The sequence below is a fragment of the Nelumbo lutea genome, chromosome 8, assembly GCF_056320005.1.
Source record: "Nelumbo lutea isolate HS-2025 chromosome 8, American lotus-T2T, whole genome shotgun sequence".
Taxonomy (NCBI): domain Eukaryota; kingdom Viridiplantae; phylum Streptophyta; class Magnoliopsida; order Proteales; family Nelumbonaceae; genus Nelumbo; species Nelumbo lutea.
In genome coordinates, this window is record NC_142691.1 from 16718765 (window position 1) to 16742028 (window position 23264).

Genomic DNA, 23264 nt, shown 5'->3' on the forward strand with positions numbered 1-23264 from the left:
ACAGAAGAAAACCGGGATTTAATCGGACAACTAGAACAGAGTAGTAAGAAGAGAAGCAGTTTGTAATTTTAATAAGGAAACTGAGAGAGAGAGAGAGAATCTCTTGTTTACAAATTGAACAGAGTGGAGGACACGTGTAAAATGATTGCCGGTTGCCGACATCCGGTGATGATAGTTGTAGAGAGGGGAGAAGAAAACCTGCGACACTCGCACGAAAGGAGAGGAGAGAAGAGGGGAGAAGAAAACCTGCGACACTCGCACGAAAGGAGAGGAGAGAAGAGGGGAGGATCGGATTCGAAAAAGTGGATCTTGTTTGCATGCTAACGGTGTTAAACTCGTTAAACTCCCCCGCATGCTTCAAACATTTTACACAAAGTGGTGAACGCGTGGCACGTCCTCCTTTTGCACGAATAATGCTCTGACAGAAGCAGCCTGGACTGAAGCCGGACTCTTCTGCATCTGCAGTGCCCATGCAGCTTTTCTAAGAAATCATAAATGCATGTGCATTAGCCGGGCGGCTTTATTAACACAAGACAAATGAATGGAAACATTCCTAGAGGCTACAGTGATGCTTAGGAATTTCGCGCTTTACCTATATTCAAATTCCACTTTGTACAAACTGAACGGATAATAAACACAAGTTGAATACAGAGTAGTGGATTCAAGCCACCTTTATACACCATTAGCACAATTTTCTTTGATTACAAAAAGAGCCAAGCATCTAATAGTAATAAATTGAGATATCATTGGCTTCCATCAGCTTCTACCATGAGATCGCTTATGAGAAGGGATGAGCCAAAAGCACAACAGATTGCAATTGCTCAGTCTGCTTTAATTCGCAAAAGCAACTCAGTAGGTGGACATTCTGAAAGGCTTCTGGTAAAAATAAAAACAACAAAAAAAGGGGGGAAAAGCCTTATTTAGTGTTTCATAAGGAAACCCACAAGTTCAAGCTTGGGAGCACATATCCCAGGGTAGGAAGGAAATGGTACTTTTGAGTTTTGACAGAGCTGTTGGGTTTTAAGGCTATCAGGGAGCAAAAGTAGATATAAGACAAACAGAAGCTAAGAGGAGTGCTGGAGCTTGTTCACCCTAAATACAGAAAAGCCAATGGAGGATTATCTACAATTCTAGCCTTTGAGAACCCCTAATTTCACCAGAGACATTCGTAAGTCATTGCTGCTGCATCCTTCGGTAACTTGAACAATATTAGGGCTGTCAAACGGCAAGACATGTTCTAGTGGGTAGCTTCTGTTTGCGTGCAGCTGGTCACGGGCATTGCTGCAAATCCCCTTCAATATTACTGTCTTGTGGACTCCGCCTAGCATTCCTTCATAATCCGTATCCCCGTATTCTCCAGTAAAGACCACCATATTTGATAACTCAATACCCCACCGAACATACAGGTACCTTGAAAAAAAGAAGGTGATTAGGCCATGAAATACCATAAAATGCGTAATGAGAAGATTTTAAAATCTGCAACTAAACCCAACCTAACTAGAGTAGGTATCAAAACCATGTATCAAGTATCAAAGACAACTGTAGTTGGGAGGATTGATCTATACCTCAACAACAACAGTGCAACCCATGAGAAGCCGGCTTATATGGGCTATGGCACCAATGTGTTTTAAAGGTGTACCTAAGGTATGACTAGGCTCCAGGCTAACATGACACAGGCATGAGAATCAGAATCTGATGCGTGTCCATGAGTTTGATTTGGCAAGAAAGAAAATAAGGACCAACAAACAATTCTATAGGAAAGTATAAACTATTAAAGCAGTCCATATATTTTTGAATTCTAACATAGCTTACCTCTAAAAAAGGTCTAGAACTTTATCTTTGTTACTTAATAATTTCTAGAAAAAAAAATTGCATTAATTGTGAATACTGTATATTAGATATTCAGTTATGCCAAATAAATGAGTAGATAAAGGAAAATGTTATGCTGGAGTGACCATCCAGAGTCCCTGGAGTGCTAGAATCTGATGCATGTCCAACAAAGACTCTTCATCCACTTAGAAGAGTCCATGCAACACTGCTATAGCTCACAAGTGAGGCGTATTTTATATGGTGTGCCTAATGAGACGGGATCTGCTCCTGGGCGCCTCACACGCACATCCACCGTGCATTGGGAACATCTCCTGTGAATAATGACTAATAAGTACGTGAGATGTTCCCAATGCATGGTAGGATGTGCATGTGATGAGCAGATCCGGTCTCGTGCCTAACTAGAATCCAAGTGCACCTCACCTCGCTTATTATATTTTAATGAGTTAACCTTGAATTTAATGTTTGAATAAATGATTTAGTATATTATATGTTGTAGTGGTGATGTTTAGAATTTAAACAGTTATATAACCTACATAGGATTTGAAAACACAAGGCTACAACCTTCTTACTAGTATTCTAACCAATTGAGCTAAAAGGTCTTCGAAATATTTTATTTCTTTCAAAATTTAGATTTTCATATTCTTATAAATCAAGTTTCTTTTAATTTCTTCAAAAGTGACAGCTCACTTCTTTTAGGTTTGTGCCTCATTCCTCATGCTCTGGGAACCCCTGGTGCTTCAGTTGCACTTCTTGCCTTAAGACATTGCATCAAACCAAGCTCAACTCTAATAACTTAACATTGAAAAACCAATTAATAAATACTCAACCCATACCCAAATTACTTAACAGAAAGCCAGGTTCAACTTCTTTATGGTTCAGTCAGGCTTGGATGGAGCTTGTTCATGATATAAACCTTTTACTCTGACCCAATTTTGAGTCGGGTAGTAATTTCCATCTCAGTCTTACACGGTAAGTTTGCATCCCTCTGTTGGAGAAGGCATTTTAAAACCCACAGAAAGGCAGGCTCTCTGTGCAAGACAGTGGACCCCACGTGCACCCCTAATACTCTAACCCCACTAACCTGCTAACTACAGGTCTAGCAAGTGGCACCTTGCCTCTATGGGGCAAAAACCACATTCAATAACTGAAAGTTGAGATTTCTTATGGTCAAGTAACCATATCCATCCGAAGACAAAATTAAATAGTATTTGGCCATGCACCTACCAAAAACAATGGGAACACAAGGATCTCTATAAAAGGTTTAACAAACCAGAATTATCTAAGGTGATGGACCAGCACAAAATTGTAGTTTCTATCCACCAAATTCAAGATTGAACAAGGATTCTCAGCCTTTGCACAAGTCAAAGTGATTAGGTAGAGTTTCTTCAACCTAGGGACCCACAAGGCACAAAAATAACTGAAGTTTATATAGTTACATTTATCAACAAATTTTTATCCTTAACACAAAAGGAAGATGCAAAAAGAAAAAAAAAAGAATTTTATGACTGGAAATAAGGATAAAAATATATATACCTAAGGGATGGATAGTAGATGTCACTACCGCTATTACATATAAAAGCATCAAAATCAGAAGTATTTAGGCCTCCATTAACCAGAAGGGAGTGTATCTCAGATATGGTTAATGCTGTTGACAATATAAACCCTATAGACCCTGAAGTCTTTTCTTTTCCTGCAGCCTCAAAAACCATCTGAATGCTTTCACGAAGATTTTCAGATGTAGCAATATCCACAGCAATGACAAAAACATGTTTCCTCCTCCTCAATGCTGGAAATTTACCAGCACCTGTATGCTGGTCTGCTTTCTCAGCGGTCCCTTTGTGTGTGTCTCTTAGAACACCCTTTGACCATGCCAACAAAGCATTCTCTAACTTACTCTTTCTATCAGCAGCATTTTCTTCAGAATCTAAAACATTATCAAGGGTACCACTCTCTTCGTTTTTTTCACCATCCAGAGATAGCTTTAAATTTAAAGATATATCCTGTATATCCTTCAAGGAGTCACTAGGTGAATCTGATTCTGATTCTTCCAACCAACTATCACTTCTTTGAAATTGTGGATGCCTTGGCCTGCAACCAGCTATCCTAGTTAAGTAAGTCTTACAATGCTCTGGCCATGAGAAAAGGTGAATATTTTTTAAACCATTCTGTCGACATCTTGCCCAAAGTTGTTTATCTGCTACAAGCTTCAGAAGAGCACTAGCAATAGACTGCTGATCATGGGGATCAACAAGGAGGCCATTGTCAAGAACCTGCAACAATTTAATTATTAGTTTTGAGAAACTATAATATCTCAATCTGGGTATAACAAATGGGCAAAAAAGATCATCTAAAATAATAGGACAGAAACAATGGCAAACCATACACGATGTATATCAACAGGACCTCCATTTTTTGTGGCTACAATGGGCAAACCATGAGCTGCAGCCTGCTCAGTGACGAAGTAGAGCATATATTAATTTCTATAGTAACTAATTTGTGAAAGTTCAGTTCTTTGTGGGAAATTCAAAGCCCAGTACCTCTATTAAAGTTAGACCAAAGGGCTCAATAAATGCTGGATTGATGAAAACACCCTGCAGAAGTACAAGTCATAGTTCAAGCTCTAACAATAATGGGAAAAGGAACAAGATGCAAAAGGGAATACCACAACCAACTGTAAATTTTTTTGGCAAATAACATAGGTTACCTTGGATTGACAAAATGCTTGGAAGGTAAACTTTTTGGTAATATTTTTTTGGCAAATAACCAACTGTAAATTTTTTTGGTAAATTTTTTTGGCAAATAACAAAGCATGACAAGAATTGAAGTATAAAAGGTAAACCATGATCTCAGGCCTCTTTGCATTGACAAAATTCTTGGAAGTTCGCAAAAAGTTCTACAGTGAGAAAACAATTACCAATTCAAAGAAAGGTCTTTTTTTTTTGCAAATGTTTCTCTTAACTCTTTCATTTTCCAGAGTTTAGTCTACTCGCAGTTTCATTACCTTTTTCAGCTCATTAAACTTTATTTTCTCAGATATTAAGATAATATAGCCATTAAGCTACTATGTTGTCCTAGCTTAATATTTGTTGTCAATATTAGTTGTTCTCTGCCACTGAAATATTTGGTATAGAAATCATATAGCTCATTACTCGTTGCGAAGTCTTCTCTTTAATGTGGCAAAAAAGATAAATTCTAACAGACTGGGCAAAAAGGGGAAAAAAATGAGCTAGGCCAGCTCATTCATGCTGTTGACTTCCTAGAAAAAAACAAGCATGGATAGGAAAGCAGCTTTGAACCAAACCCAAGCTCAATTTTTTAGTAGACTGTTTCCTTCTCTATTATAGCCACTAAAAATTGAAGATATAAATCATTCAAAAAGATTTTATGAATAAGGTAGTAAAAGGGCAGCCCAGTGCATGAAGCTCCTGCTAATGCAGGGTCTAGGGAGGGACAGATTTACACAGCTTTACCCCTGGACATGCAGAGAGACCATTTTCAAGATTTGAACCAAGGTTTTAAAAACCGACCTGGAACCGGAACCGTTCTGGGCACTGGTTTCTGGGTCGACAGTTCGACTGTCCAGTTCGAATGGATGGTCTGTTTTGACAAAAACTAAAATAATTTAAATAAAAAAGGCCAAAAACCCTTGAACGGGTCAATGGTTCGACCACCCGGGTCAATGGGTCATTGACCAATTCAACGGCTTTTGGCCAGGGACCGGTTTTGGGGTAAAACGGAATTGGTTGCCTGGACAGTTCCTGATCCTAACGGTCCGACCGTCCAAGTCAACGGTAGTTCGAAACATTGATTTGAACCCTAGTCACCCAGCTCACAATGGAGCAACACAACTGTTGCACCAAGGTCCACCCTCATGAATAAGATCCTATCTATATTAGTATTATTAAAACTTCTGAATGACTTTCTGATGATGGAAACAAGGATGTGATGCTGATGAACAAAACAATATGGACCTAATAGAAAACTTATTTTTGAGAAAAATTTTGACAGAACTACTAATATACAAGTAACAGATTGGTAAACATATGAGCGTAAGATAAATGAATAGAGTATTTGGATCCTCATGAAAAAGAAAATTATTTTGCACACATATATAAGAGAGAGAGAGAGAGAGAGAGAGAGAGAGAGAGAGATGAAATCACTTGATAACCACCTGGCAGGAAAATTGTTTCAAGCATGATTTCAAAAGGCCCTGACACAAAATGCCTAGCCTCAACCACCTTGTATAGTAAGTCGAAGGCTTAAGCCTCAAGTTTAGTGAGCTATGTGCCTCACTGCCTTACTCCTCAAAATTGGTGAGGCACAAACTCATGTAACTAGTCTATTAAAATGAAAAAAGAAAAGAATAAATTATATAATAATTTTCAAACTGAAAGATATTTGATTATTAAGTTAGTCACCAATAAAATAAGCAATGTACACCTAAGAATCTCTCTTAATATCTTTTTTTAATCCAAAAATATCTCTTTACTTCTTTCCTAATTGGTAATTACCAAATAAAAGAGTTTTGATGTGCTACTCCACATCTCACTCTACCACGTGTAATGATGGCATCTCTACTCATATATTCAACCATAAGACATGGTAATAGAAACCACCAATCTTAAAATTAAAAATGATAATTTATTCTTCTATCAATAAAAAAATAAAAAAATAAATAGAAATTATCAATACAAATAAGAATTAGACAAATTTAACAATCACTTTCTTACCACACTCGCAAGACATTTGCATCAACAAAGAATTTGCATACAATGAAAAATTAATTTAAAAATATTTTAAGTTAGTTTATATTAATAACAAACTAGAATATATAAATTAAATAAACAACCTGTTTGATTTAGGTAGAGAAGGTTATAAATGTAAAAGAATACTAAATAAATCTTCAAAAACATGGGAATCATATTAAAAAAGAATATGCTTATATATATACATATATATATCACAAAATACATAGAGAATTTACAAATAAATTAGTTTATGCATGTATGAATAAACTAAGATATATGTAAGTTAAGTGAACAGATAATTTCATTTGGGTAGAAAAAGTTATAAACATAAAATAAATATAAAACAAAATTTCAAAACATAAGATTCATATTAAAAATTATGTAATAAAAAGGAAATATATAAATTAAGAGTTTGACTATGACACTGGAAATACATAATCTTTGTACATAATATAAAATGTGGCATAGAATGGGATCAGAAGTATTCTACACAGACCACATTTGCACGAGCTTTGTGCAAAATATTTACCTGAAAGGCTCAATCAATATAATAAGTAGAAATGATGAAAATGAACCAACAAATTATATGGCTATGCCTTAATTCTTTTTCCTACCTTGTTGAAGCAATATATATATATATATATATGAAAGCCAAAGAAATATAAGGTATTGATAAATATAAGCCTTGAGAGAGTATTGACTGTATGTAAGCTATAAAAATAATTGATAGTAAAAAGTCTGTGTCCAAATCAATTTTGCACATCATGGCCAGGCTTTAGTTAAGTAATAAATGCTTCCTGCTGTGGCCCAAGACAAACTAAGCTGCAGATAAAATATGTCCAAACTTCATATGCAACATTGCAATGTATCATAAAATGTGGCAAAATTTACTCCTTTTCCTACTTCAACTACAAAGATAAATCCTGGTCAAGTGTAACTTCAACTATTGTGGAAACCATATGGAATACCTTTGTCTTTGCTGCCAAACGGTAAATGTCAGGAACATCAGATTGTTTGTGGTGTTTAGGATATGCAACTTGACCATAGAGATCGTATTTGTCTATCAGTTTAAGTATCGAAAGAAGAACAGATGCATTTGTGCCTGACATTTCATCAATTGCATCTCTATTACCCATTATCAGTGTCTGCAAAAACAGAAAATATGAGAACATTTTACAAGCAAGATAAGGAACTGAGATGAATTGAAGTCATCAAGATCCATTTTAAGCCAATCAGTTTAAGTATCGAAAGAAGAACAGATGCATTTGTGCCTGACATTTTAGCTCATTGTAAGTCATCAAGATCCATTCACAAGTACTCTGTTTTGGATGCTATAGCAATATCAATTTGAAGTTACATCCCTATCACTTAAAATTAATCCACATCTACTTATTAGGAAAATTTGAGAATGAGTTCGTTTTCAGGAAACCTGAAACATTCTCATTCTAATGTTTTATTTAAAATCCAAGAATTTCTCCATTTTAGATGATTTCTCTGAAATACAAAAGAAAATGTGAAATGAAACTATTTCATCTCATACAGCCTTCAAAGTTCAAACAGCTTTAAGGAAGTGGAATATGACCTACTAACAAAGTTAAAAGAATGGGGAAAGATTAAAAACATACTTTCTACCAAAAAAAAAAAAAATTGAAGCATACAAGGTTAGCAAGCTCCCTTAATGGGCGACATTCTCCAAATGCTTTGACCAAAGTTGTAATGTTCTTCTTGGGGTCTGGCCTAGCAAGGGCAAGTATCATAGGTTTGCGTGGGTTGGTAAAGAAGCGCATTATCTGCCAAATATAAGAACATGGAAGTCACAAATAACAGCAAAAGCACACCAGCAAAATTAAATGGAAAATGAAGTTTTTCAAGCACATTCTACAGCAGAAAACAAATTGGAACAGCTATTCTGAAGCAGCAGCTTCACATATTAATTCTAGTCCAAAAATTATTACAGGTCATAAGTAATGGAATATAAGTTTAATAAGGAATAATTGAACCTCAGACCAAATTGGCGGATCTGGAGAAGCTGGATTGTCTTCATTTCCTTCCACTTCACCATCCATTTCACCATCATGCGGAATAATGTGATGGAACTCCATCCCAGGAGGAATTATCTGTAAATATTATTAAATATGCTTAAATGAAAAAAAAAATCTTAAATTAACAAGAAGTTCATGAGACTGTATAAGCAGCCTCTGAACATAAAGAATTTAAGAGGACATGGGTCTGATTACTTACAACCATGCGAGGCATGAACCTGCCATAACAGCTCACATTTCGCTTGATCCTTGCTCGCAATTTGCGCTCAAGTACTGGATCAAAACCATCATACAAACGCCATTGCTCCTCTATCTCCTGTCTAGTGCTAGTGATAACTATTTCAGAGGCATCGAGTGATAGTTCTTCAGCCTCTATACGACGCATTATTTTATAAGTTGCGTTTATTTCTTCTCTTGATTGGCGCCCTTGTTTCAAAAGTTGCTCTAACTTATCTCGCCCAAGTGAATGGCCAGTAAAAAGCATTGGTACATTCAAAGCCCCAGATAGTAAAGCAGCAGAATCACCTGCATCTGCATAATGTCCATGGATGGCAACTGGCCATACTGGCTGTCCACCACCAATTTGCTCCCCAAGAACTTTGGACATCTGTATTATATGGTTTAGTGCACTGTCAACAAATTCAGGTATGTGAGGCCACAGGAGTTCCTTTGAGATATACTTATTTCTTGGCCCAAATGGTATGCGAATAATATAAGCACCGCTGCTTTCTCCCATCTCATTCATGAAACTATCAGAGTTTGTTGGAGTCAGCATTTCAGTTGGTTCACCATAACTCCAATCTACTTCTGGTGCTGACACTTGTCTGGTCAGCAAATCAACCCGGTACACTCCTGGCATTGAGCCTAAGGCCCTTGCAAGTTCCACAACATACTTAACCTAATAAAGTAGAAGAGTATTTAGCCATCCCACTAAGCAATGGAAGTATAGAAGAATTACTCATAGAAAAACACATAAAGGACTTAAAAGAAGAATGCATTTTATGACCAAAAGCCACCTGACCACCAGTATCAGAATCACGCCCAAGCTCCATATTTTCACCCCGTATCAGGCCATGAAGGCTGCACGACAATTTATTATTAATGAAATTAGAACATAAAAAACTACTAGAACGTATAACAGGAAAAAATATAGTTCCCTTGGAGTAGATCGGGTAACCATTGAATTCAATGTAAATAAAGATTATTTTAAATCTCAATTTCAACATCAATTTTTTATCCTGGTTAAAATTGAAACTAAATTCCCGAGTTTCAGAACTTTGTTTAGACTAGATCGATAGATCTTGAAACCATGACAAGGTACATCTGTCAACTCCTAAGAAGAAGTTGACCCAAGTTACATACTCATTACAGAACTGCCCAGAACACATTCTCTCTTACAGTCCCTTGTTTTGCTAAGGTATGCTAGTCCGTTAGCTAACCTTCTTGTCCACTTAAAGCACACATCTATCTCCCTCGTTATATTCATCATTTCCCTTATCATATGTCTATATTTCCATGCTCCCAGACAACCTGGCTGCATCCACCACATTAAGAGCTTAGAGTCCCCTTCAATCTCCATTTGATGTAGTCCCAAATGTTTGGCATATCTTACACCTTGAAGTAAAGCCATCACCTTTGCTCTTAACGAATCTCCTCCTATTGGCCCCAAATACATGGCAATAATTCTGCCTTCCCCAATTCAACTTTGTGCTTTGGGAAGTTGGCGGGGCCCACATTTCTTGTACCATAGGCTTTAGGGATTTAGTACCTGCCACCTCACCCCATCTTTTGTAAATGCCATCAGCTGAAAATTCCTTAAACAGCTCACTTGTTTTCAACCAGTGAATAACCTTAATTGTTATTCCCTCTACAATTTCCTCCTAGTGTCTTTTAGTATTCTTAAGGATCCTATTACTTCTTTCTTCCCAAAATGACCAAAGAACAGTTGTTCTTGTAGTTCTCCACATGATTCTACCCCTCTTCTTTGGTTGCCTATAAAAGTTTGGGTCAAAAAGGCTTACCACATCTGGGGGAGGGCTCTACTTGCAACCAAAGAGAGAAGAGAAGCAAGACCAAATAAAAGACACAAATGGACAAGATATTAAAAGGTGTGGTTGTCTCACCAAAACCCAAGCAGAGGCTACAAACATGGGGTGAAAGGCAAAAGTTTGGCCTCTTCTTTGCAACAACTCCAGTGTATTGATTTTTTGGAGTGCAACCTCCCAACAAAAAGCCCGGATTTTTGGAGGTACAGGACTACACCAAACTTCCTTTGTTGGAAAATTCCCAGCAAGGTTAGAGGGGTAAAGGACATTATAAAAGGAAGCACAAGTGAAGACACCAGAGGAGGAGGGTTTGAGAGCAACAAGTCCATCCACCATCTCCATTTCTGACTCTCCATAGTTTTCAAGGCGCCAAGGCGAGGCGAGGCATCTAGGGGGCGCCTTGTTGCCTAATCGCCTAGGCGGTGGTTTTTTTTTATGTTAAAAAGATAGATCCTAGGGTAGTTCCCTAGGTACCATAACCATATTTCTTTAATAATTATTCATGATTTTCATAAGAAAAGTATAAATTTCATATTAAAGTATAGAAAATCAACATATTCATGAGAAGAAAAGGAAGAAGGAAAATAAAATTCAAAAAATATAGGGGATGAACCCTTATTTTTGTTATAGGAAAAGAAGAAAATAAAAAGTATTGGTAGTAGTAGTAGTAGTAGTAGTAGTAGTAGTAGTAGTAGTAGTAGTAGTAGAAGAAGAAGAAGAAGAAGAAGAAGAAGAAGAAGAATATATGAAAGAGGAAAATGTGCTGATTAGATAAAATTTTAAGTTCTTCCTTACTTATTGATTCAGGTTTTTAAGTTTTGAGGGTTCAACATAGCATTTAGCAATGCTTGTGTTGATTAAACCCTAATAAATAAGAAATTAATAAAAAGAAATTAGTATATAAACACACAAATGATTATTTTAGTTTAATAATGTCTATTTTATAATTATAATCTCAAAAAAGAATGAATAAAAAAGTATTTTATAGTAGGAAGTAGAAAACTGCTTGGCGAGCTTCAAAGGGCGCCTTGTCGCCTAGGTGTCGCCTTGACAACTATGCTAACCCTCTCCTCAATCCCAAATCCCACAAATTATTAATGAAAATGGAAGAGATTACTTTTTCTTTGTTGCCTAAAAGGGAGTAAAGGGTAGGGAACCTATCTCTAAGTGAAAACTCATTGACCCAAGTGTCTTCCCAAAACGGCACTTTATTCCTTGCACAAGCATCAAATTTGAAGAAAGGAAGAAAGCAGGAGTTCATGAACAGCTTTCCAAGGAGAACATCGAGAGGCCCTAGGGTACCGCATCCTAACCATTATTTGCCATTCCATGTATGCTGACAACCACTCTATGCCAAAGTCTATCTTGTTCCAGCAGCAACCTCCACACCCATTTCCCTAATAGCACTTTATTCCTTAAATCTAATGTTTCCTATTCCTAGGCCACCATCATCCTTACTTTTAGAAACCACCTCCCACTTCTCTATGTGATCCTTCTTGGTATCTCCTATCTCCCATAGGAAATCCCTCATTCACTTCTTGGTATCTCCTAGTACTTTGAAGGTGGACATAAAGTACACTGGTAGGTTGGCCAAAGTTGACTTAATTAGGGTTATCCTACCGCCCAATGAAATGTAATTTCTCTTCCGATTTGCAAGTTTCTTAGTGAATCTTTCAATCATTGGGTACTAGAAACTTTGTGTTTGGGTTTCCTCCCAACAATACTCCCAAATAGTGTAGCGGCCACTCTCCTACTTCTCACCCCGAGAGCCTAGCTAACAATTCCATCTCTTCTCTCTCTACATGTACTCCTGCAACACAGCTTCTTCCCCAATTTACTTTAAGAGATTAAAAACTCTTTCAACCAGTTCACTAGCCTCTTTAGGTTCAAAAGCTCTTTTTCTTCCCCTTCACAAAACAATATGATATCATTTACAAACTGTAGATGTGTAACCAGCACTTCCTCCTTCCCAATTCTCCAACCTTTAATCAAGTTGCTAGCATCTGCCCTTAGAATCATCTCACTTAGTATATCAGCCACTAAAGTAAAGAGGAAGGGGGAGAAAGGATCTCCTTGTTTAAGACCCCTTTTAGCTGGAAAAAATCCCTAGCTACTCCATTCACCAAAATGAAGAAGGGACATGAAGAAATACATCCCTTTACCCATCTACACCATCTTTCGCCAAAACACCTACAAGTGAGGACCTCTAGGAGGAAATCCCAATCAACCAGATCATAAGCCTTTTCTAAATCCAACTTGCACACCAACCCCTTTTCCTTCTTCCTTTTCCTAAACTCCACACATTCGTTTGCAATGAGAATTTGATCCATTATTTGTCTCCCAAATATAAAAACCACTTGATTTGGAAAAATTAGTGAAGGATGTTTTTTATTCTTAAGGCCAATACCTTGGAGATAATCTTGTACATGCTACCTACCAAGCTTATAGGTCTGAAATCCTTTGGTTGTACTACCACTTTTTTTGGTATTAAGGCAATGAAAGTTGCATTTGCTCTCGAATTGAATTTGCCACTCTCAAAGAAATCTTCCAAAACCTCCATTAAATCAACTCTTATAATCTCCCAACAATCTTGATAGAATGCCATCGTAAAACCATCAGGCCCTAGGCCTTTAGATTGACCCATTGAGAAAATTGCATGTTTCACTTATACTTCCTCAAAATTTCTTTCCAAATTGTCCAACAACTCTCCATTTCCTAACCTCCACTCCAAGTCCTCTAAACTTTCTCTTGAACTTCACGGACAATCATAAAGTGTCTTAATGTGGTTTACAAAAGCTTGTGCTATCTCCTCATCCCTTGTTAAAATCTGCCCATTCTATTCCAACTTCAAGACAGCATTCTTCCTTCTTCCACCATTGGCCAACAAATGAAAGAAATTGGTAGTGCTATCCCCTTCCTTGAGCCACTTGCATCTAGATTTTTGTCTCCAATTGATCTCCTCTTTCCTTAAAACGAGTTTCTCTTGACATAAATAAATCATTTTCTAGTAAGGGCTTTAAAACGAGTTTCTCTTGACAAAACTGAATATAAGCAAAAAATGACAAAAATTCTTAATTGAATTTATTTGAATCATAGTAAATTGCAAGAATCGTATAAATTGTAAGATGTATGAATCAAATTGTAGGATTCAAACAAAAAACATAATATTTTTGCAAAAAAAAAAAAAGACATAAGATTCAAATCGAAACCCTTGGGGTTCATGATTCAAATCGTGAATCGTATCTCGTAAGATTTTGACAACACTGCATGAAAGTTTAAAATGGGTGTTATATTTCCATCACATTCTCTACTGCCTAAAATGTGACATCAAGAACACCTTATACACCTGTACCTAAACACATTGAAAAGTTTAGAGCAAAAAAGTTAAGGTAATACCTTATTAACACAATGTACAGCTTTTTATCCTTTTGCTGACTAACCCAGCTCTCCATTGCATCAACAGAACTGATTCTAGGCAGTCTGCCTCTGTTACTATCACCATGAGCTGAAATGTCACCAACAACATCTCCTTTCTCTCCTTCTGATAAATCCTCTGACATATCTGCAGTTGCTTCTCTGCGTCCTCTTTCCCGCTCAAGACGACGTTTAGCCATACGTTGAGCCTCCTCTCCTTCAATCTGCAGTGGGTAATGGAATTGTTTGCCACTGAAAGATAATAATAGAACTAGTTTTCTATTCTGGAATATGAACCAGAAAACAGTGTTGTACTATGTCATGCACAAGTCCTTTGCAGACACTAATGAAGTTGTAAATGTAAATAAAAGGTCCCACAGCATTTAACTTTCATTTAGGACATCAGAAGTAAACCATAGCTGATTTCTGAAGAAGAAGACTATATTTAGATCTCCAAAGAAGAAATTTTGAAGAACACATTATAATTGGCAAAAAATTAAATAGGAGCAAAAAGGTTACAACATAGAAATATATAGTTGTCATGGGTAAATCATACATGTCATACATCTACTGCAGGATGGGTATATCTGTGCTTAGTTTTGCTAGAGGAATTTTGTCTTGTTCTCTTTAAGTGGTTTCTGTTTTGAAGAATTTATAAGGATCCCTCTGCAAGTCTGCATTCTATTGTCTTCATACATTTCCCTACGCTCTCTGTTTTTCTGCAAGCATTCCTCACATAATCTAGATCTTCAATGAATCTCCACCCCCCCCCCCACTGCAATGATGAACAGGGTCGCAAAACATTGTTACTAATGTCAAACAAAGTTCCAAATGTGATCAGAAGATTATTATGCCTTTTACAGATAGATCCTATTAAATGGTTTTTCATAGTTGAATTCTTTTAAGTCATCCTAAATTATTACAAGATATTAGCAAGAAAGATTCCAATCTATAAGAAGAGCGCTTTAGTGATTGGGTCACTACCTCAACAAGATTAGAGAAATTTTGGCTGATAGAAATGTTCAAATAAGATATACCCCAACAAGTATGAACCCAATTGTAGGCATGTTAATTCAACCAGGTTGGGAAGGGTTTTGTAGTTTGATAGTTCCTTGCCCAAGTAGTTTCTTTTATATCATTTGAAGCTGTCCTTTTGTATTTTGTGCAGCACCAGACACCCATCCTCTTACATACACTCATTTTTTACATGCATTATGACCTGGTCATCTATTCTCATGAGAGAGAGAGAGAGAGAGTAAAGACATTTGCAACAGCATTCATAGTTTATCATGCAGGGTAGTAGGTTATAGGAAAAATACAGATTCAGTATAATGTGATGGGTGCAAAATGACTAAAGATATTAGGATATAGGAAAAATACAGATTCAGTAATTCCCTGCAGGATCCAAAAGCCATTTCTATTTGCATGACACCTCATTCTACCACTCAATCTTATTGTTGAAATTGCCATCCCCAAGTCTGAAACCACTTAATTTTGCAATAATTGATATTATAAATGCAGTTACTTTAACTGCGTACTTGTTGGTTGAAATATACTTGTTTCGCTTATATCCCAAAAGATATGAGTAACTCATCAATATAAAATAAAATAAATTTGTATTGCAGTTTTATCATTTCAGTTATTCAACAACAAAAACGAACCAATAAATAAGACATATAGACAGAATGAGATGCCTATGTTGTATGCTTTACAAAAAAAATAAAAAATAAATAAATAAAAGTCTTGTTCCATGGGTGAAGATCAGATCAACCATCAACTAACTTGATTGACAGATTTTCACGATATAACTCTTACTCTGATATTGACATAGATTTTTTTTCACGACATAACTCTTACACTATCAGTTAATTAACACTTATCTATTTAATCAACTTCACCCATAAGAAATCACAGGGAAGGAACACAAAGGAAATTGCCCGACAACAAAAATAATCCAAAATTGAGATCACCCATTTTACGAACAACAAGCTTGTCCATGCATGCAACATTCTAAGAACAGATTACAGAACAATGTGAAACAAACCCACTTCTGGATAACTTCAAACTCTGCGAGTCCATTAAATCCAATCAATATATAGAATACTCATTATAAACATTCCATCGGCCGCAAATGCTTTCAACAATTACTATAGTAGTAAGCAATAGTTTACAGTTAACCAAACTACGGTAGGCATTAAAGGAAAACATAATCTAACGATGAAAAAAGAACATCAAAAGACCTGCTTCTTCTTCCTAGCCAAATTCCATATCCTCCAACACATGTTCTCCAATCTCGTATTCCTCTCCTGCGGGCTCCTCGTGGCCGCAGCCTACGTAAAATGGAAAAAAAAAAGTATAGTTCATCCAAACTACTCCAATTCAAGATCAGAAAAATAGAAATAAAAATTAAGCCTGTCTGCATACCCGAACCCACGAGCGATGGAGATCAGTTTCATCGAACCCAGTGATCACTTCTTCAACGAAGTAGCGAGTGGGACTAAATCTCCCTCTCTCCCTCAACAGCAACGACGATTTTGCCTCGTCGATACCAGGACCTACATCGAGGATCGCTTCAAGATAGCTATTAATCCAGTCGTTTCCAGCCATTATCAGTGACTAGCTCCACCTTCAGAGAGAGAGAGAGACGGTTATCTTTCCTTTCTGTTTACGGTTTTGGTTTCTGGTATAATGAGGACAGAGTCACTCAGGAGTCAGAACACAGGACTCGGAACTGTAAGAAGAGAGACAGGATCCTGAAAAAATAAAAAATTGAGAGAAAAAAACGCTTAAGCAATGAAAAAAAAAATCCGAAAAAGATTATTTTTGCTTTTTCTGTCAAAACTTTACAACAAATTGCGATGATTTATTGGCTATCAAAATCCCCCCCCCCAAAAAAAAAAGACAAATCAAAATTTATTTTCTCTATTTTTTTTTGTTTCTTCTTAACTTAACAATTAAAACTAATAATTGAGGAGTATTATTGTATATTAAATGAATCAATCTCGGATTCCAAGTAATATTCCGATCGTTATGATTTTACAAAAATGCCCTTGTCTGTCCATTTTTTTTCTTTTTACCAAGTAACTTGCAGTATAATATTACTCTCCATGCACCTTTCAACTAACTGTTAACTGAATGAAACTTGAGGCATGAATCTTCAGGTACCCGGCTTAATGAGGATTTTCTCTATTTGGGGGTTAATTTCTAATTTCAAAATAATAACAATTTTCTGATTAACCCCTTTAGCTATGGATGGATAGTGTATCAATCTAATAAGTAACAAATTAAACAAAAAAAAATCAAATATTGAATTCTGAAAATATTAAATTTTTATGAAATTTTGTCTAAAGCTCACCATAACTTCTCACTATTTCTCAAATTCATCATAACTTTTCAAAATATCCAGGAAACTCATGTAATTAAGTTTACATTAAATAAGCTAACGGATGTTGGTATATTATTATTTTACCTTTTATTTCATTGTACATTGGAAAATAAATCAAAACTTTGTTAAAAAAACAACAAAAATATATTTCAAATATTTCAGCCTAAAAAATTTTCTGCCTATTTTATATATGTAAGTAAAAATGGTGCTTCAAATAAAAAAAAAATGCTTTTGATTCAAATTCAACTCATTTGATGTTCTATATCTACTTGTACACCACAAATTTAACTTTATCCCTTTTATTTACAAATGCAACAAGAACCAAGATCAAGAAAAGATCTATGGTCAAGAAGAGCACACGTGGCTCTATAGGACCCAACCGTCCACTTCTATCAGATGTCAGTTAGAACAAAGGTGTATTTATGCTGATATCGACAATTTCTGTCAATGAACATTAATGATTTTGGTGCTCTAATATGGGGTTCTTTGGATGTTTTAAAAAGGTATGATGAATTTAAGAGAAATGCTGAAAAGTCATAGTGAGTTTTAGACAATTTTCTAACTTTTATAGATTCAGTTGGGATGCTTGTTGAAGTAGGCCCCACATGAATATGTTTAGCGAAAAACTCAAAGAGATCAAATTGACCAAGAGTAAAGTTACAGAAGGGCTACCTTGGGCCTCTCTTTAAATAACTTATTTGGAGCATTTTAAAACAATTGAATATTCGGTTCAACCCTCTCAAGTGAGCCCTAAAGAGTGGCAAAAATGAAGAAGATGATGACATTTCCACGTGGCAAATGTAATATTCCATTTATAAATTGTCCCATTACAAAGTACAAAGTACAATGTACAAATACATTAATACCCTTAGTGGCCATTTCAACAATGCTAGAGATGGCTTGATAATATAATATAATGACCCAATTTTGTCATTTCACAAAAGGTAAATATAATTAATAATTGCCCTAAATCACCCAGAATTGCACAGTAAATGCTCTACTACACTCATGAGGACACATAGGGTTACAAAGTACAAAGTACAATGTACAAATACATTAATACCCTTAGTGGCCATTTCAACAATGTTAGAGATGGCTTGATAATATAATATAATGACCCAATTTTGTCATTTCACAAAAGGTAAATATAATTAATAATTGCCCTAAATCACCCAGAATTGCACAGTGAATGCTCTACTACACTCATGAGGACACATAGGGGGGGGGGGCACATGTGTATCATATTACAGTGTTTTGTATTCCCAATAACACAATAATTTTAGGGTTTCTTTCAATGCATACATTCTGGTTAGATGAACCAATAAGACGTGGCCAAATGTATCTATGATTTCTATTAAATGGAACAATACTTTAGTGGTTACTTGTCAAATCTTCTCTTTTAAATATGGAAATTGGACTTATTGAAGGAATGAGTAGTGAGTTAACGGCAAAGAAGAAGAAAAGAGAAAGCAGCAAATGACGTGATGACTAAGACAAAACCGGATAATGGTTGGTATAACGTGTGGGGGTGTGTCATAGCGATACAATATTGCCTTCAATATTGTGTCAATGAGGTAAATTTGGTTGATTACCAAAAAAAGAAAAAATAAAAATGAGGTTACATTGTATCTAACAATCTTCCATCTTTGGGAAGGAAATGCTTCAGGAGATATTTAAGGTAGATTAAAAGTCTATGAAGGGGGCTGGATCTGATGTGTGGTTGGATGTCATGTTCTCAGTGTGTTTATATGTTTTTTGTTTTCGATAGATTTATCATAAAGATAGTTTGGTCAAAGGAATTAAGTTGTCAAATTTATTTTGTTAAGAATAAATTATTTTCGAGATTTTTCAGAGAACATTTCCATTAATGGATTATCCAAGTGGGCGTTTGATTGAACGAATTGATTTATAAAATTTATAGTCAGTGATTTTAAGAAAGGTTTGGGGGAATCATTTGGCTTGATGTGGTTAGGACTTGGGACCACAGACAAAACAGTTGCCCATTCCCCAAAGGACCAATAGAGATCAATTGGCCGTTTGATAACAGCTGAATGACTTAACTGAATGGTTCACTGCTTTGACTCCGGATCTCCTACCCATAAGAATTCTGTTTAGGTCTACTTGCAATACACTATCCCCATGAATTGGGAACATCTTCCCCTATATAATACTATGTAAGAGGATGAGATGTTCTCTATAAGTAACTGCCATGTTATGTTGGTAGACATGAACAAAATTTGTGTGGGCAGGAGATTCGGACTCCACTGCTTTGCCTTCGATATAGTAACTACATAATAAAATATTCAAGGATTTAGTAATCAATCCAACTTCATCTTCAGCGAAAAAGAACTCACAAGTTGCAACCTCCTAAATAACAGAATTCAGATTTGCTCTTCACAGTACTCACATCTCCCCATGAATGATAACATACAATGCAAGTATGGGAGATGCTGTGGCCTATGTGGAGCAAATCCGAATTCTGAATAGCATATTCACTAAAATACATGGCAATAAAGTTTAAGTTCAGCCACTTCAGCTGCTATTAAATGGCCCCTAATTACAATCAAATCTAACTTCAATCTGAAATTAAACTAGTTTGGTGTAGCTTCGTGACTACAAGAGATGCAAAGCCCTAGTTTTAGGCTTTATTGTGCTTTGGAACTTAAAAGAGTTGTTGCTTTTTGCTTTAGATTGTAATGTTTTTACAAGCAATTCTTACAAAATGCTCAAAACATTCTTTTGGTTCAATTTTATTTTTCACAACCCAAAGCTTGAAAGCAAATGTTTATTTAGGGCAATGCACTTGTTTCCATTAAAATTAGAATAATTAAATCTGATTAAAGGGTTTCGAATTATAAATCAAAGAAATTTAAATACATAAAGATAAATTAAATTCTACATGGAGATGTATTTCATCCTTGATACAACTTTTGGGTATGAAAATGACTATGCCTCCACCTCTTTGTTTTCTCGTCCAGAGATTGTGTGGCAATAATAATTTCCATCTACTTTCCTGGAAACCAAAGTTTTGGGCTCATATAAGGGTTTGACACATAACCCTAGTGGACGAACTTGATGAACAATGGCTATAGCTTTAAAACCCTTAGAAGGGAATTTGGAGGATACCAAATAAATTCATTTAATTTTAATTCTCCATAACATTTGGGTATGATTTCTTTTTTTTTTTTTTTTTGAAAACCAAAACTAAAACCGACCTAAATCCACTTTTGTTGATGCTCTTGTGATGTTTATACATTTAAATCCTATTGAAAAAAAACAAAATGAAATAATTTCATTCACATGGTTCACCAATGTCCAATAAATAATTTGGCTATGGTACAGGAGTACAAATTTCAGACCGGGATGAAACGTGAACCTCACATTCTGAGTCTCCATCTGAGTGATGGAATAAAAACCCTAAAATTGGATGAATTGGATAAAACTGTCCATTTGAGGGGCCCATTGGAAACATGAAAAATGAAACCACTTGCATCATCTTTTGCTGCAATTAATTGATCAAATTCTATCATTTTAAATGGAATTATCACAAGATGCTAGCTCTAATATAAATTGTTGCTGCCAAATGGATCAAAAGATGTCAAAGTTAGCCGAGGGTTGTAGGATAGCCGAAGTTACAATAAGTAAGAGTCGAGAGTGTGCATAAGAGAGTATACATTTGGTCAAAAAGGTGATTCAATCCTCGAACCCGATCCTACCTGACCTAGAAAAAATGAATCTGTTGATCCGATTGTCAAGTTTAATTAAGAATATTTAATTTTTCATTTTTTAATTTTTTTTTATTTAGTCTTTACTCTTTATTGTTTATTCTTTAAATTGTTAAGTGTTCAAGTTTGTTTATTTTATATTTAGAATTTTAAAGTTAATTCTTTTATTTTTGACATTTTTCATGTAGTTTTTTTTTCAGTTATTTTTTGGGATGACCCAAATTGACCCATGGGTCAACCCTAACCCAAATATTTAGGGTTAGGTTGTAGAATTTGACAACCCAACCCGAAATCAACCCTAAGTGTCTTCATCCAACCCAACCCAATTGCCAAATTTTGCTATCCATGTGCGGGGTTCATAAACAACCTATAAGCTATGTTTGGTAAAAAAATGTCACATTGCCTTTTTTTTTTTGCAAAAAAAAACAACAATTTATTAGCGTGTGTTTTGTTCCATGGACGTTTCATGATAGGCATTTATCAAAACGCCGTCATGTCATTGCCAAATCAGCATTTTTCTCGTCATGTTCATTTGTATCGCATTGATATTTACAAAAGTGGGTTTTGATTTATGTATGCACTAATAGTTGAGGGAAATTTCATTTTAATGCTTCCCCCAACAGTTGAGCATTAGTTTATTGTTCTGATGTAGCACCTAGCAAGGTTCAAAATATCGATATACCTAATACATCGTAGAGACGTGTCAAGCAGTATCAATAGCTTTTTTTTAGTTCTTTTTTTTTTTTCAAATCCAATTTAGAGGGGCCAGTTTAAGCCGCCCACCCCCTGGACGAGTCGAAATCCTGAAACACCCGCTGGAGGTAGGGGTGTCAATTGGACTGGATTTGGTCCAATTTGGTCTAGTCCAATGTGAGTTCATTACAAATGGACCCGGTCCAATCCAGTCCAATGAATATTTTGGATTGGTCCAAAGATTGTCCAATATGTTCAAATTCCTGTTAATTTAGATTGGTTTCAACTCAAACCTGGTCCTTTGACACCTATGTTCTTATTTTTTATAAATGGATCAGATATTGACTCAATCTGATATAAATTCATTATTGGACGGACCAGGTCCAATCCAATATGTCATATTAGTTCATCCAATCTGTCCAATTTCAATATATCTTATTGGTCCGTATGGATTTTGATTTGGACGGAGTCCAACCCAAAACCGGTCCATTGACACCCCTACCTAGAGGGGCATATTGGAAAGCCCTCGATACGATATATATCAACCGATATGGCTTGATATGTATCGAAATTTCGAAAATTAGCATCTATTTGTCAATAAACGGTTTATCAAATAATTTTGTCGGTTTTGAAAACAAATCAATTACAAATATTTATTCAATAAACGAAAAATATACCAAACACATAAATTTTTAAATGTAAGGATCGAAGAGAGTCCCCATGCAAACCAAATCCGTTCTTCAGCTTATGTTATTTATGTTAACAAGCATAGCTTATGTTATTTATGCAGCTGAACCAAATTGATATTTCAGCTCAGCCGCCCTCCAAAACGTCCCTATTCTGGGGCATTATTATTGGTTTAACAGCCATCAAGTGCAGCAAATTTTGACTCATTTAGGTGTTCAATACTTCATGCAAAGTTTGGTTACTCTTATAAGCCTTTACACACATATAATGAACACCTGCTACATGGGTCAATTTTGAATTCTATTGACTTGGTTGTACAATCAACTAAACTGATAAGTTCAACGCGGTGGACAAATTGGGTCCTTTTATAGTTCATCCTCTATGAATGGATTGGGTCAAGCTTGGGATGTACGAGAAATTATGTGTACCCAAGGCCCAGAGCCCTTTCTCTGTACAAAATCCTCTGTTCATGGATTCTTTCAGCTTTGGGAAATATAAGAACTAAGAACCACTTATGTAAACTTAAGGTCCAGAGCTCTGTGTGGCTCCTGGATCATACCCTAAGTGTAGCTAAGCACATCAGCCTTTAATTACTTATTAAACATGGTTGTCTTTTTCTGTCTTGTGCCATGAACCAGTCTTTTGAAGAGTTCTTGGATTAGACTCTTCCTTTTCTTCTCTTCTTCATCTTCCTT

At 35.8% G+C, this 23264-nt stretch overlaps 1 protein-coding gene across 1 annotated transcript; it reads right to left on the reverse strand.

Annotated features, from left to right (window-relative positions):
* Positions 1 to 569: 569 nt before the first annotated feature.
* On the reverse strand, positions 570 to 16964 carry LOC148843024 (putative sucrose-phosphate synthase 1). The gene is made up of 13 exons (XM_088959357.1): positions 16504 to 16964; positions 16320 to 16409; positions 14062 to 14303; positions 9637 to 9700; positions 8820 to 9518; positions 8579 to 8695; positions 8237 to 8368; positions 7547 to 7723; positions 4368 to 4421; positions 4214 to 4276; positions 3364 to 4100; positions 1566 to 1662; positions 570 to 1469 (listed from the first exon to the last, which is right to left on the reverse strand). The coding sequence occupies exons 1-13, from the start codon at positions 16684 to 16686 to the stop codon at positions 1131 to 1133; spliced, it is 2994 nt and encodes a 997-aa protein (XP_088815483.1). The 5' UTR covers positions 16687 to 16964; the 3' UTR covers positions 570 to 1130.
* Between the last annotated feature and the right edge of the window lie 6300 nt (positions 16965 to 23264).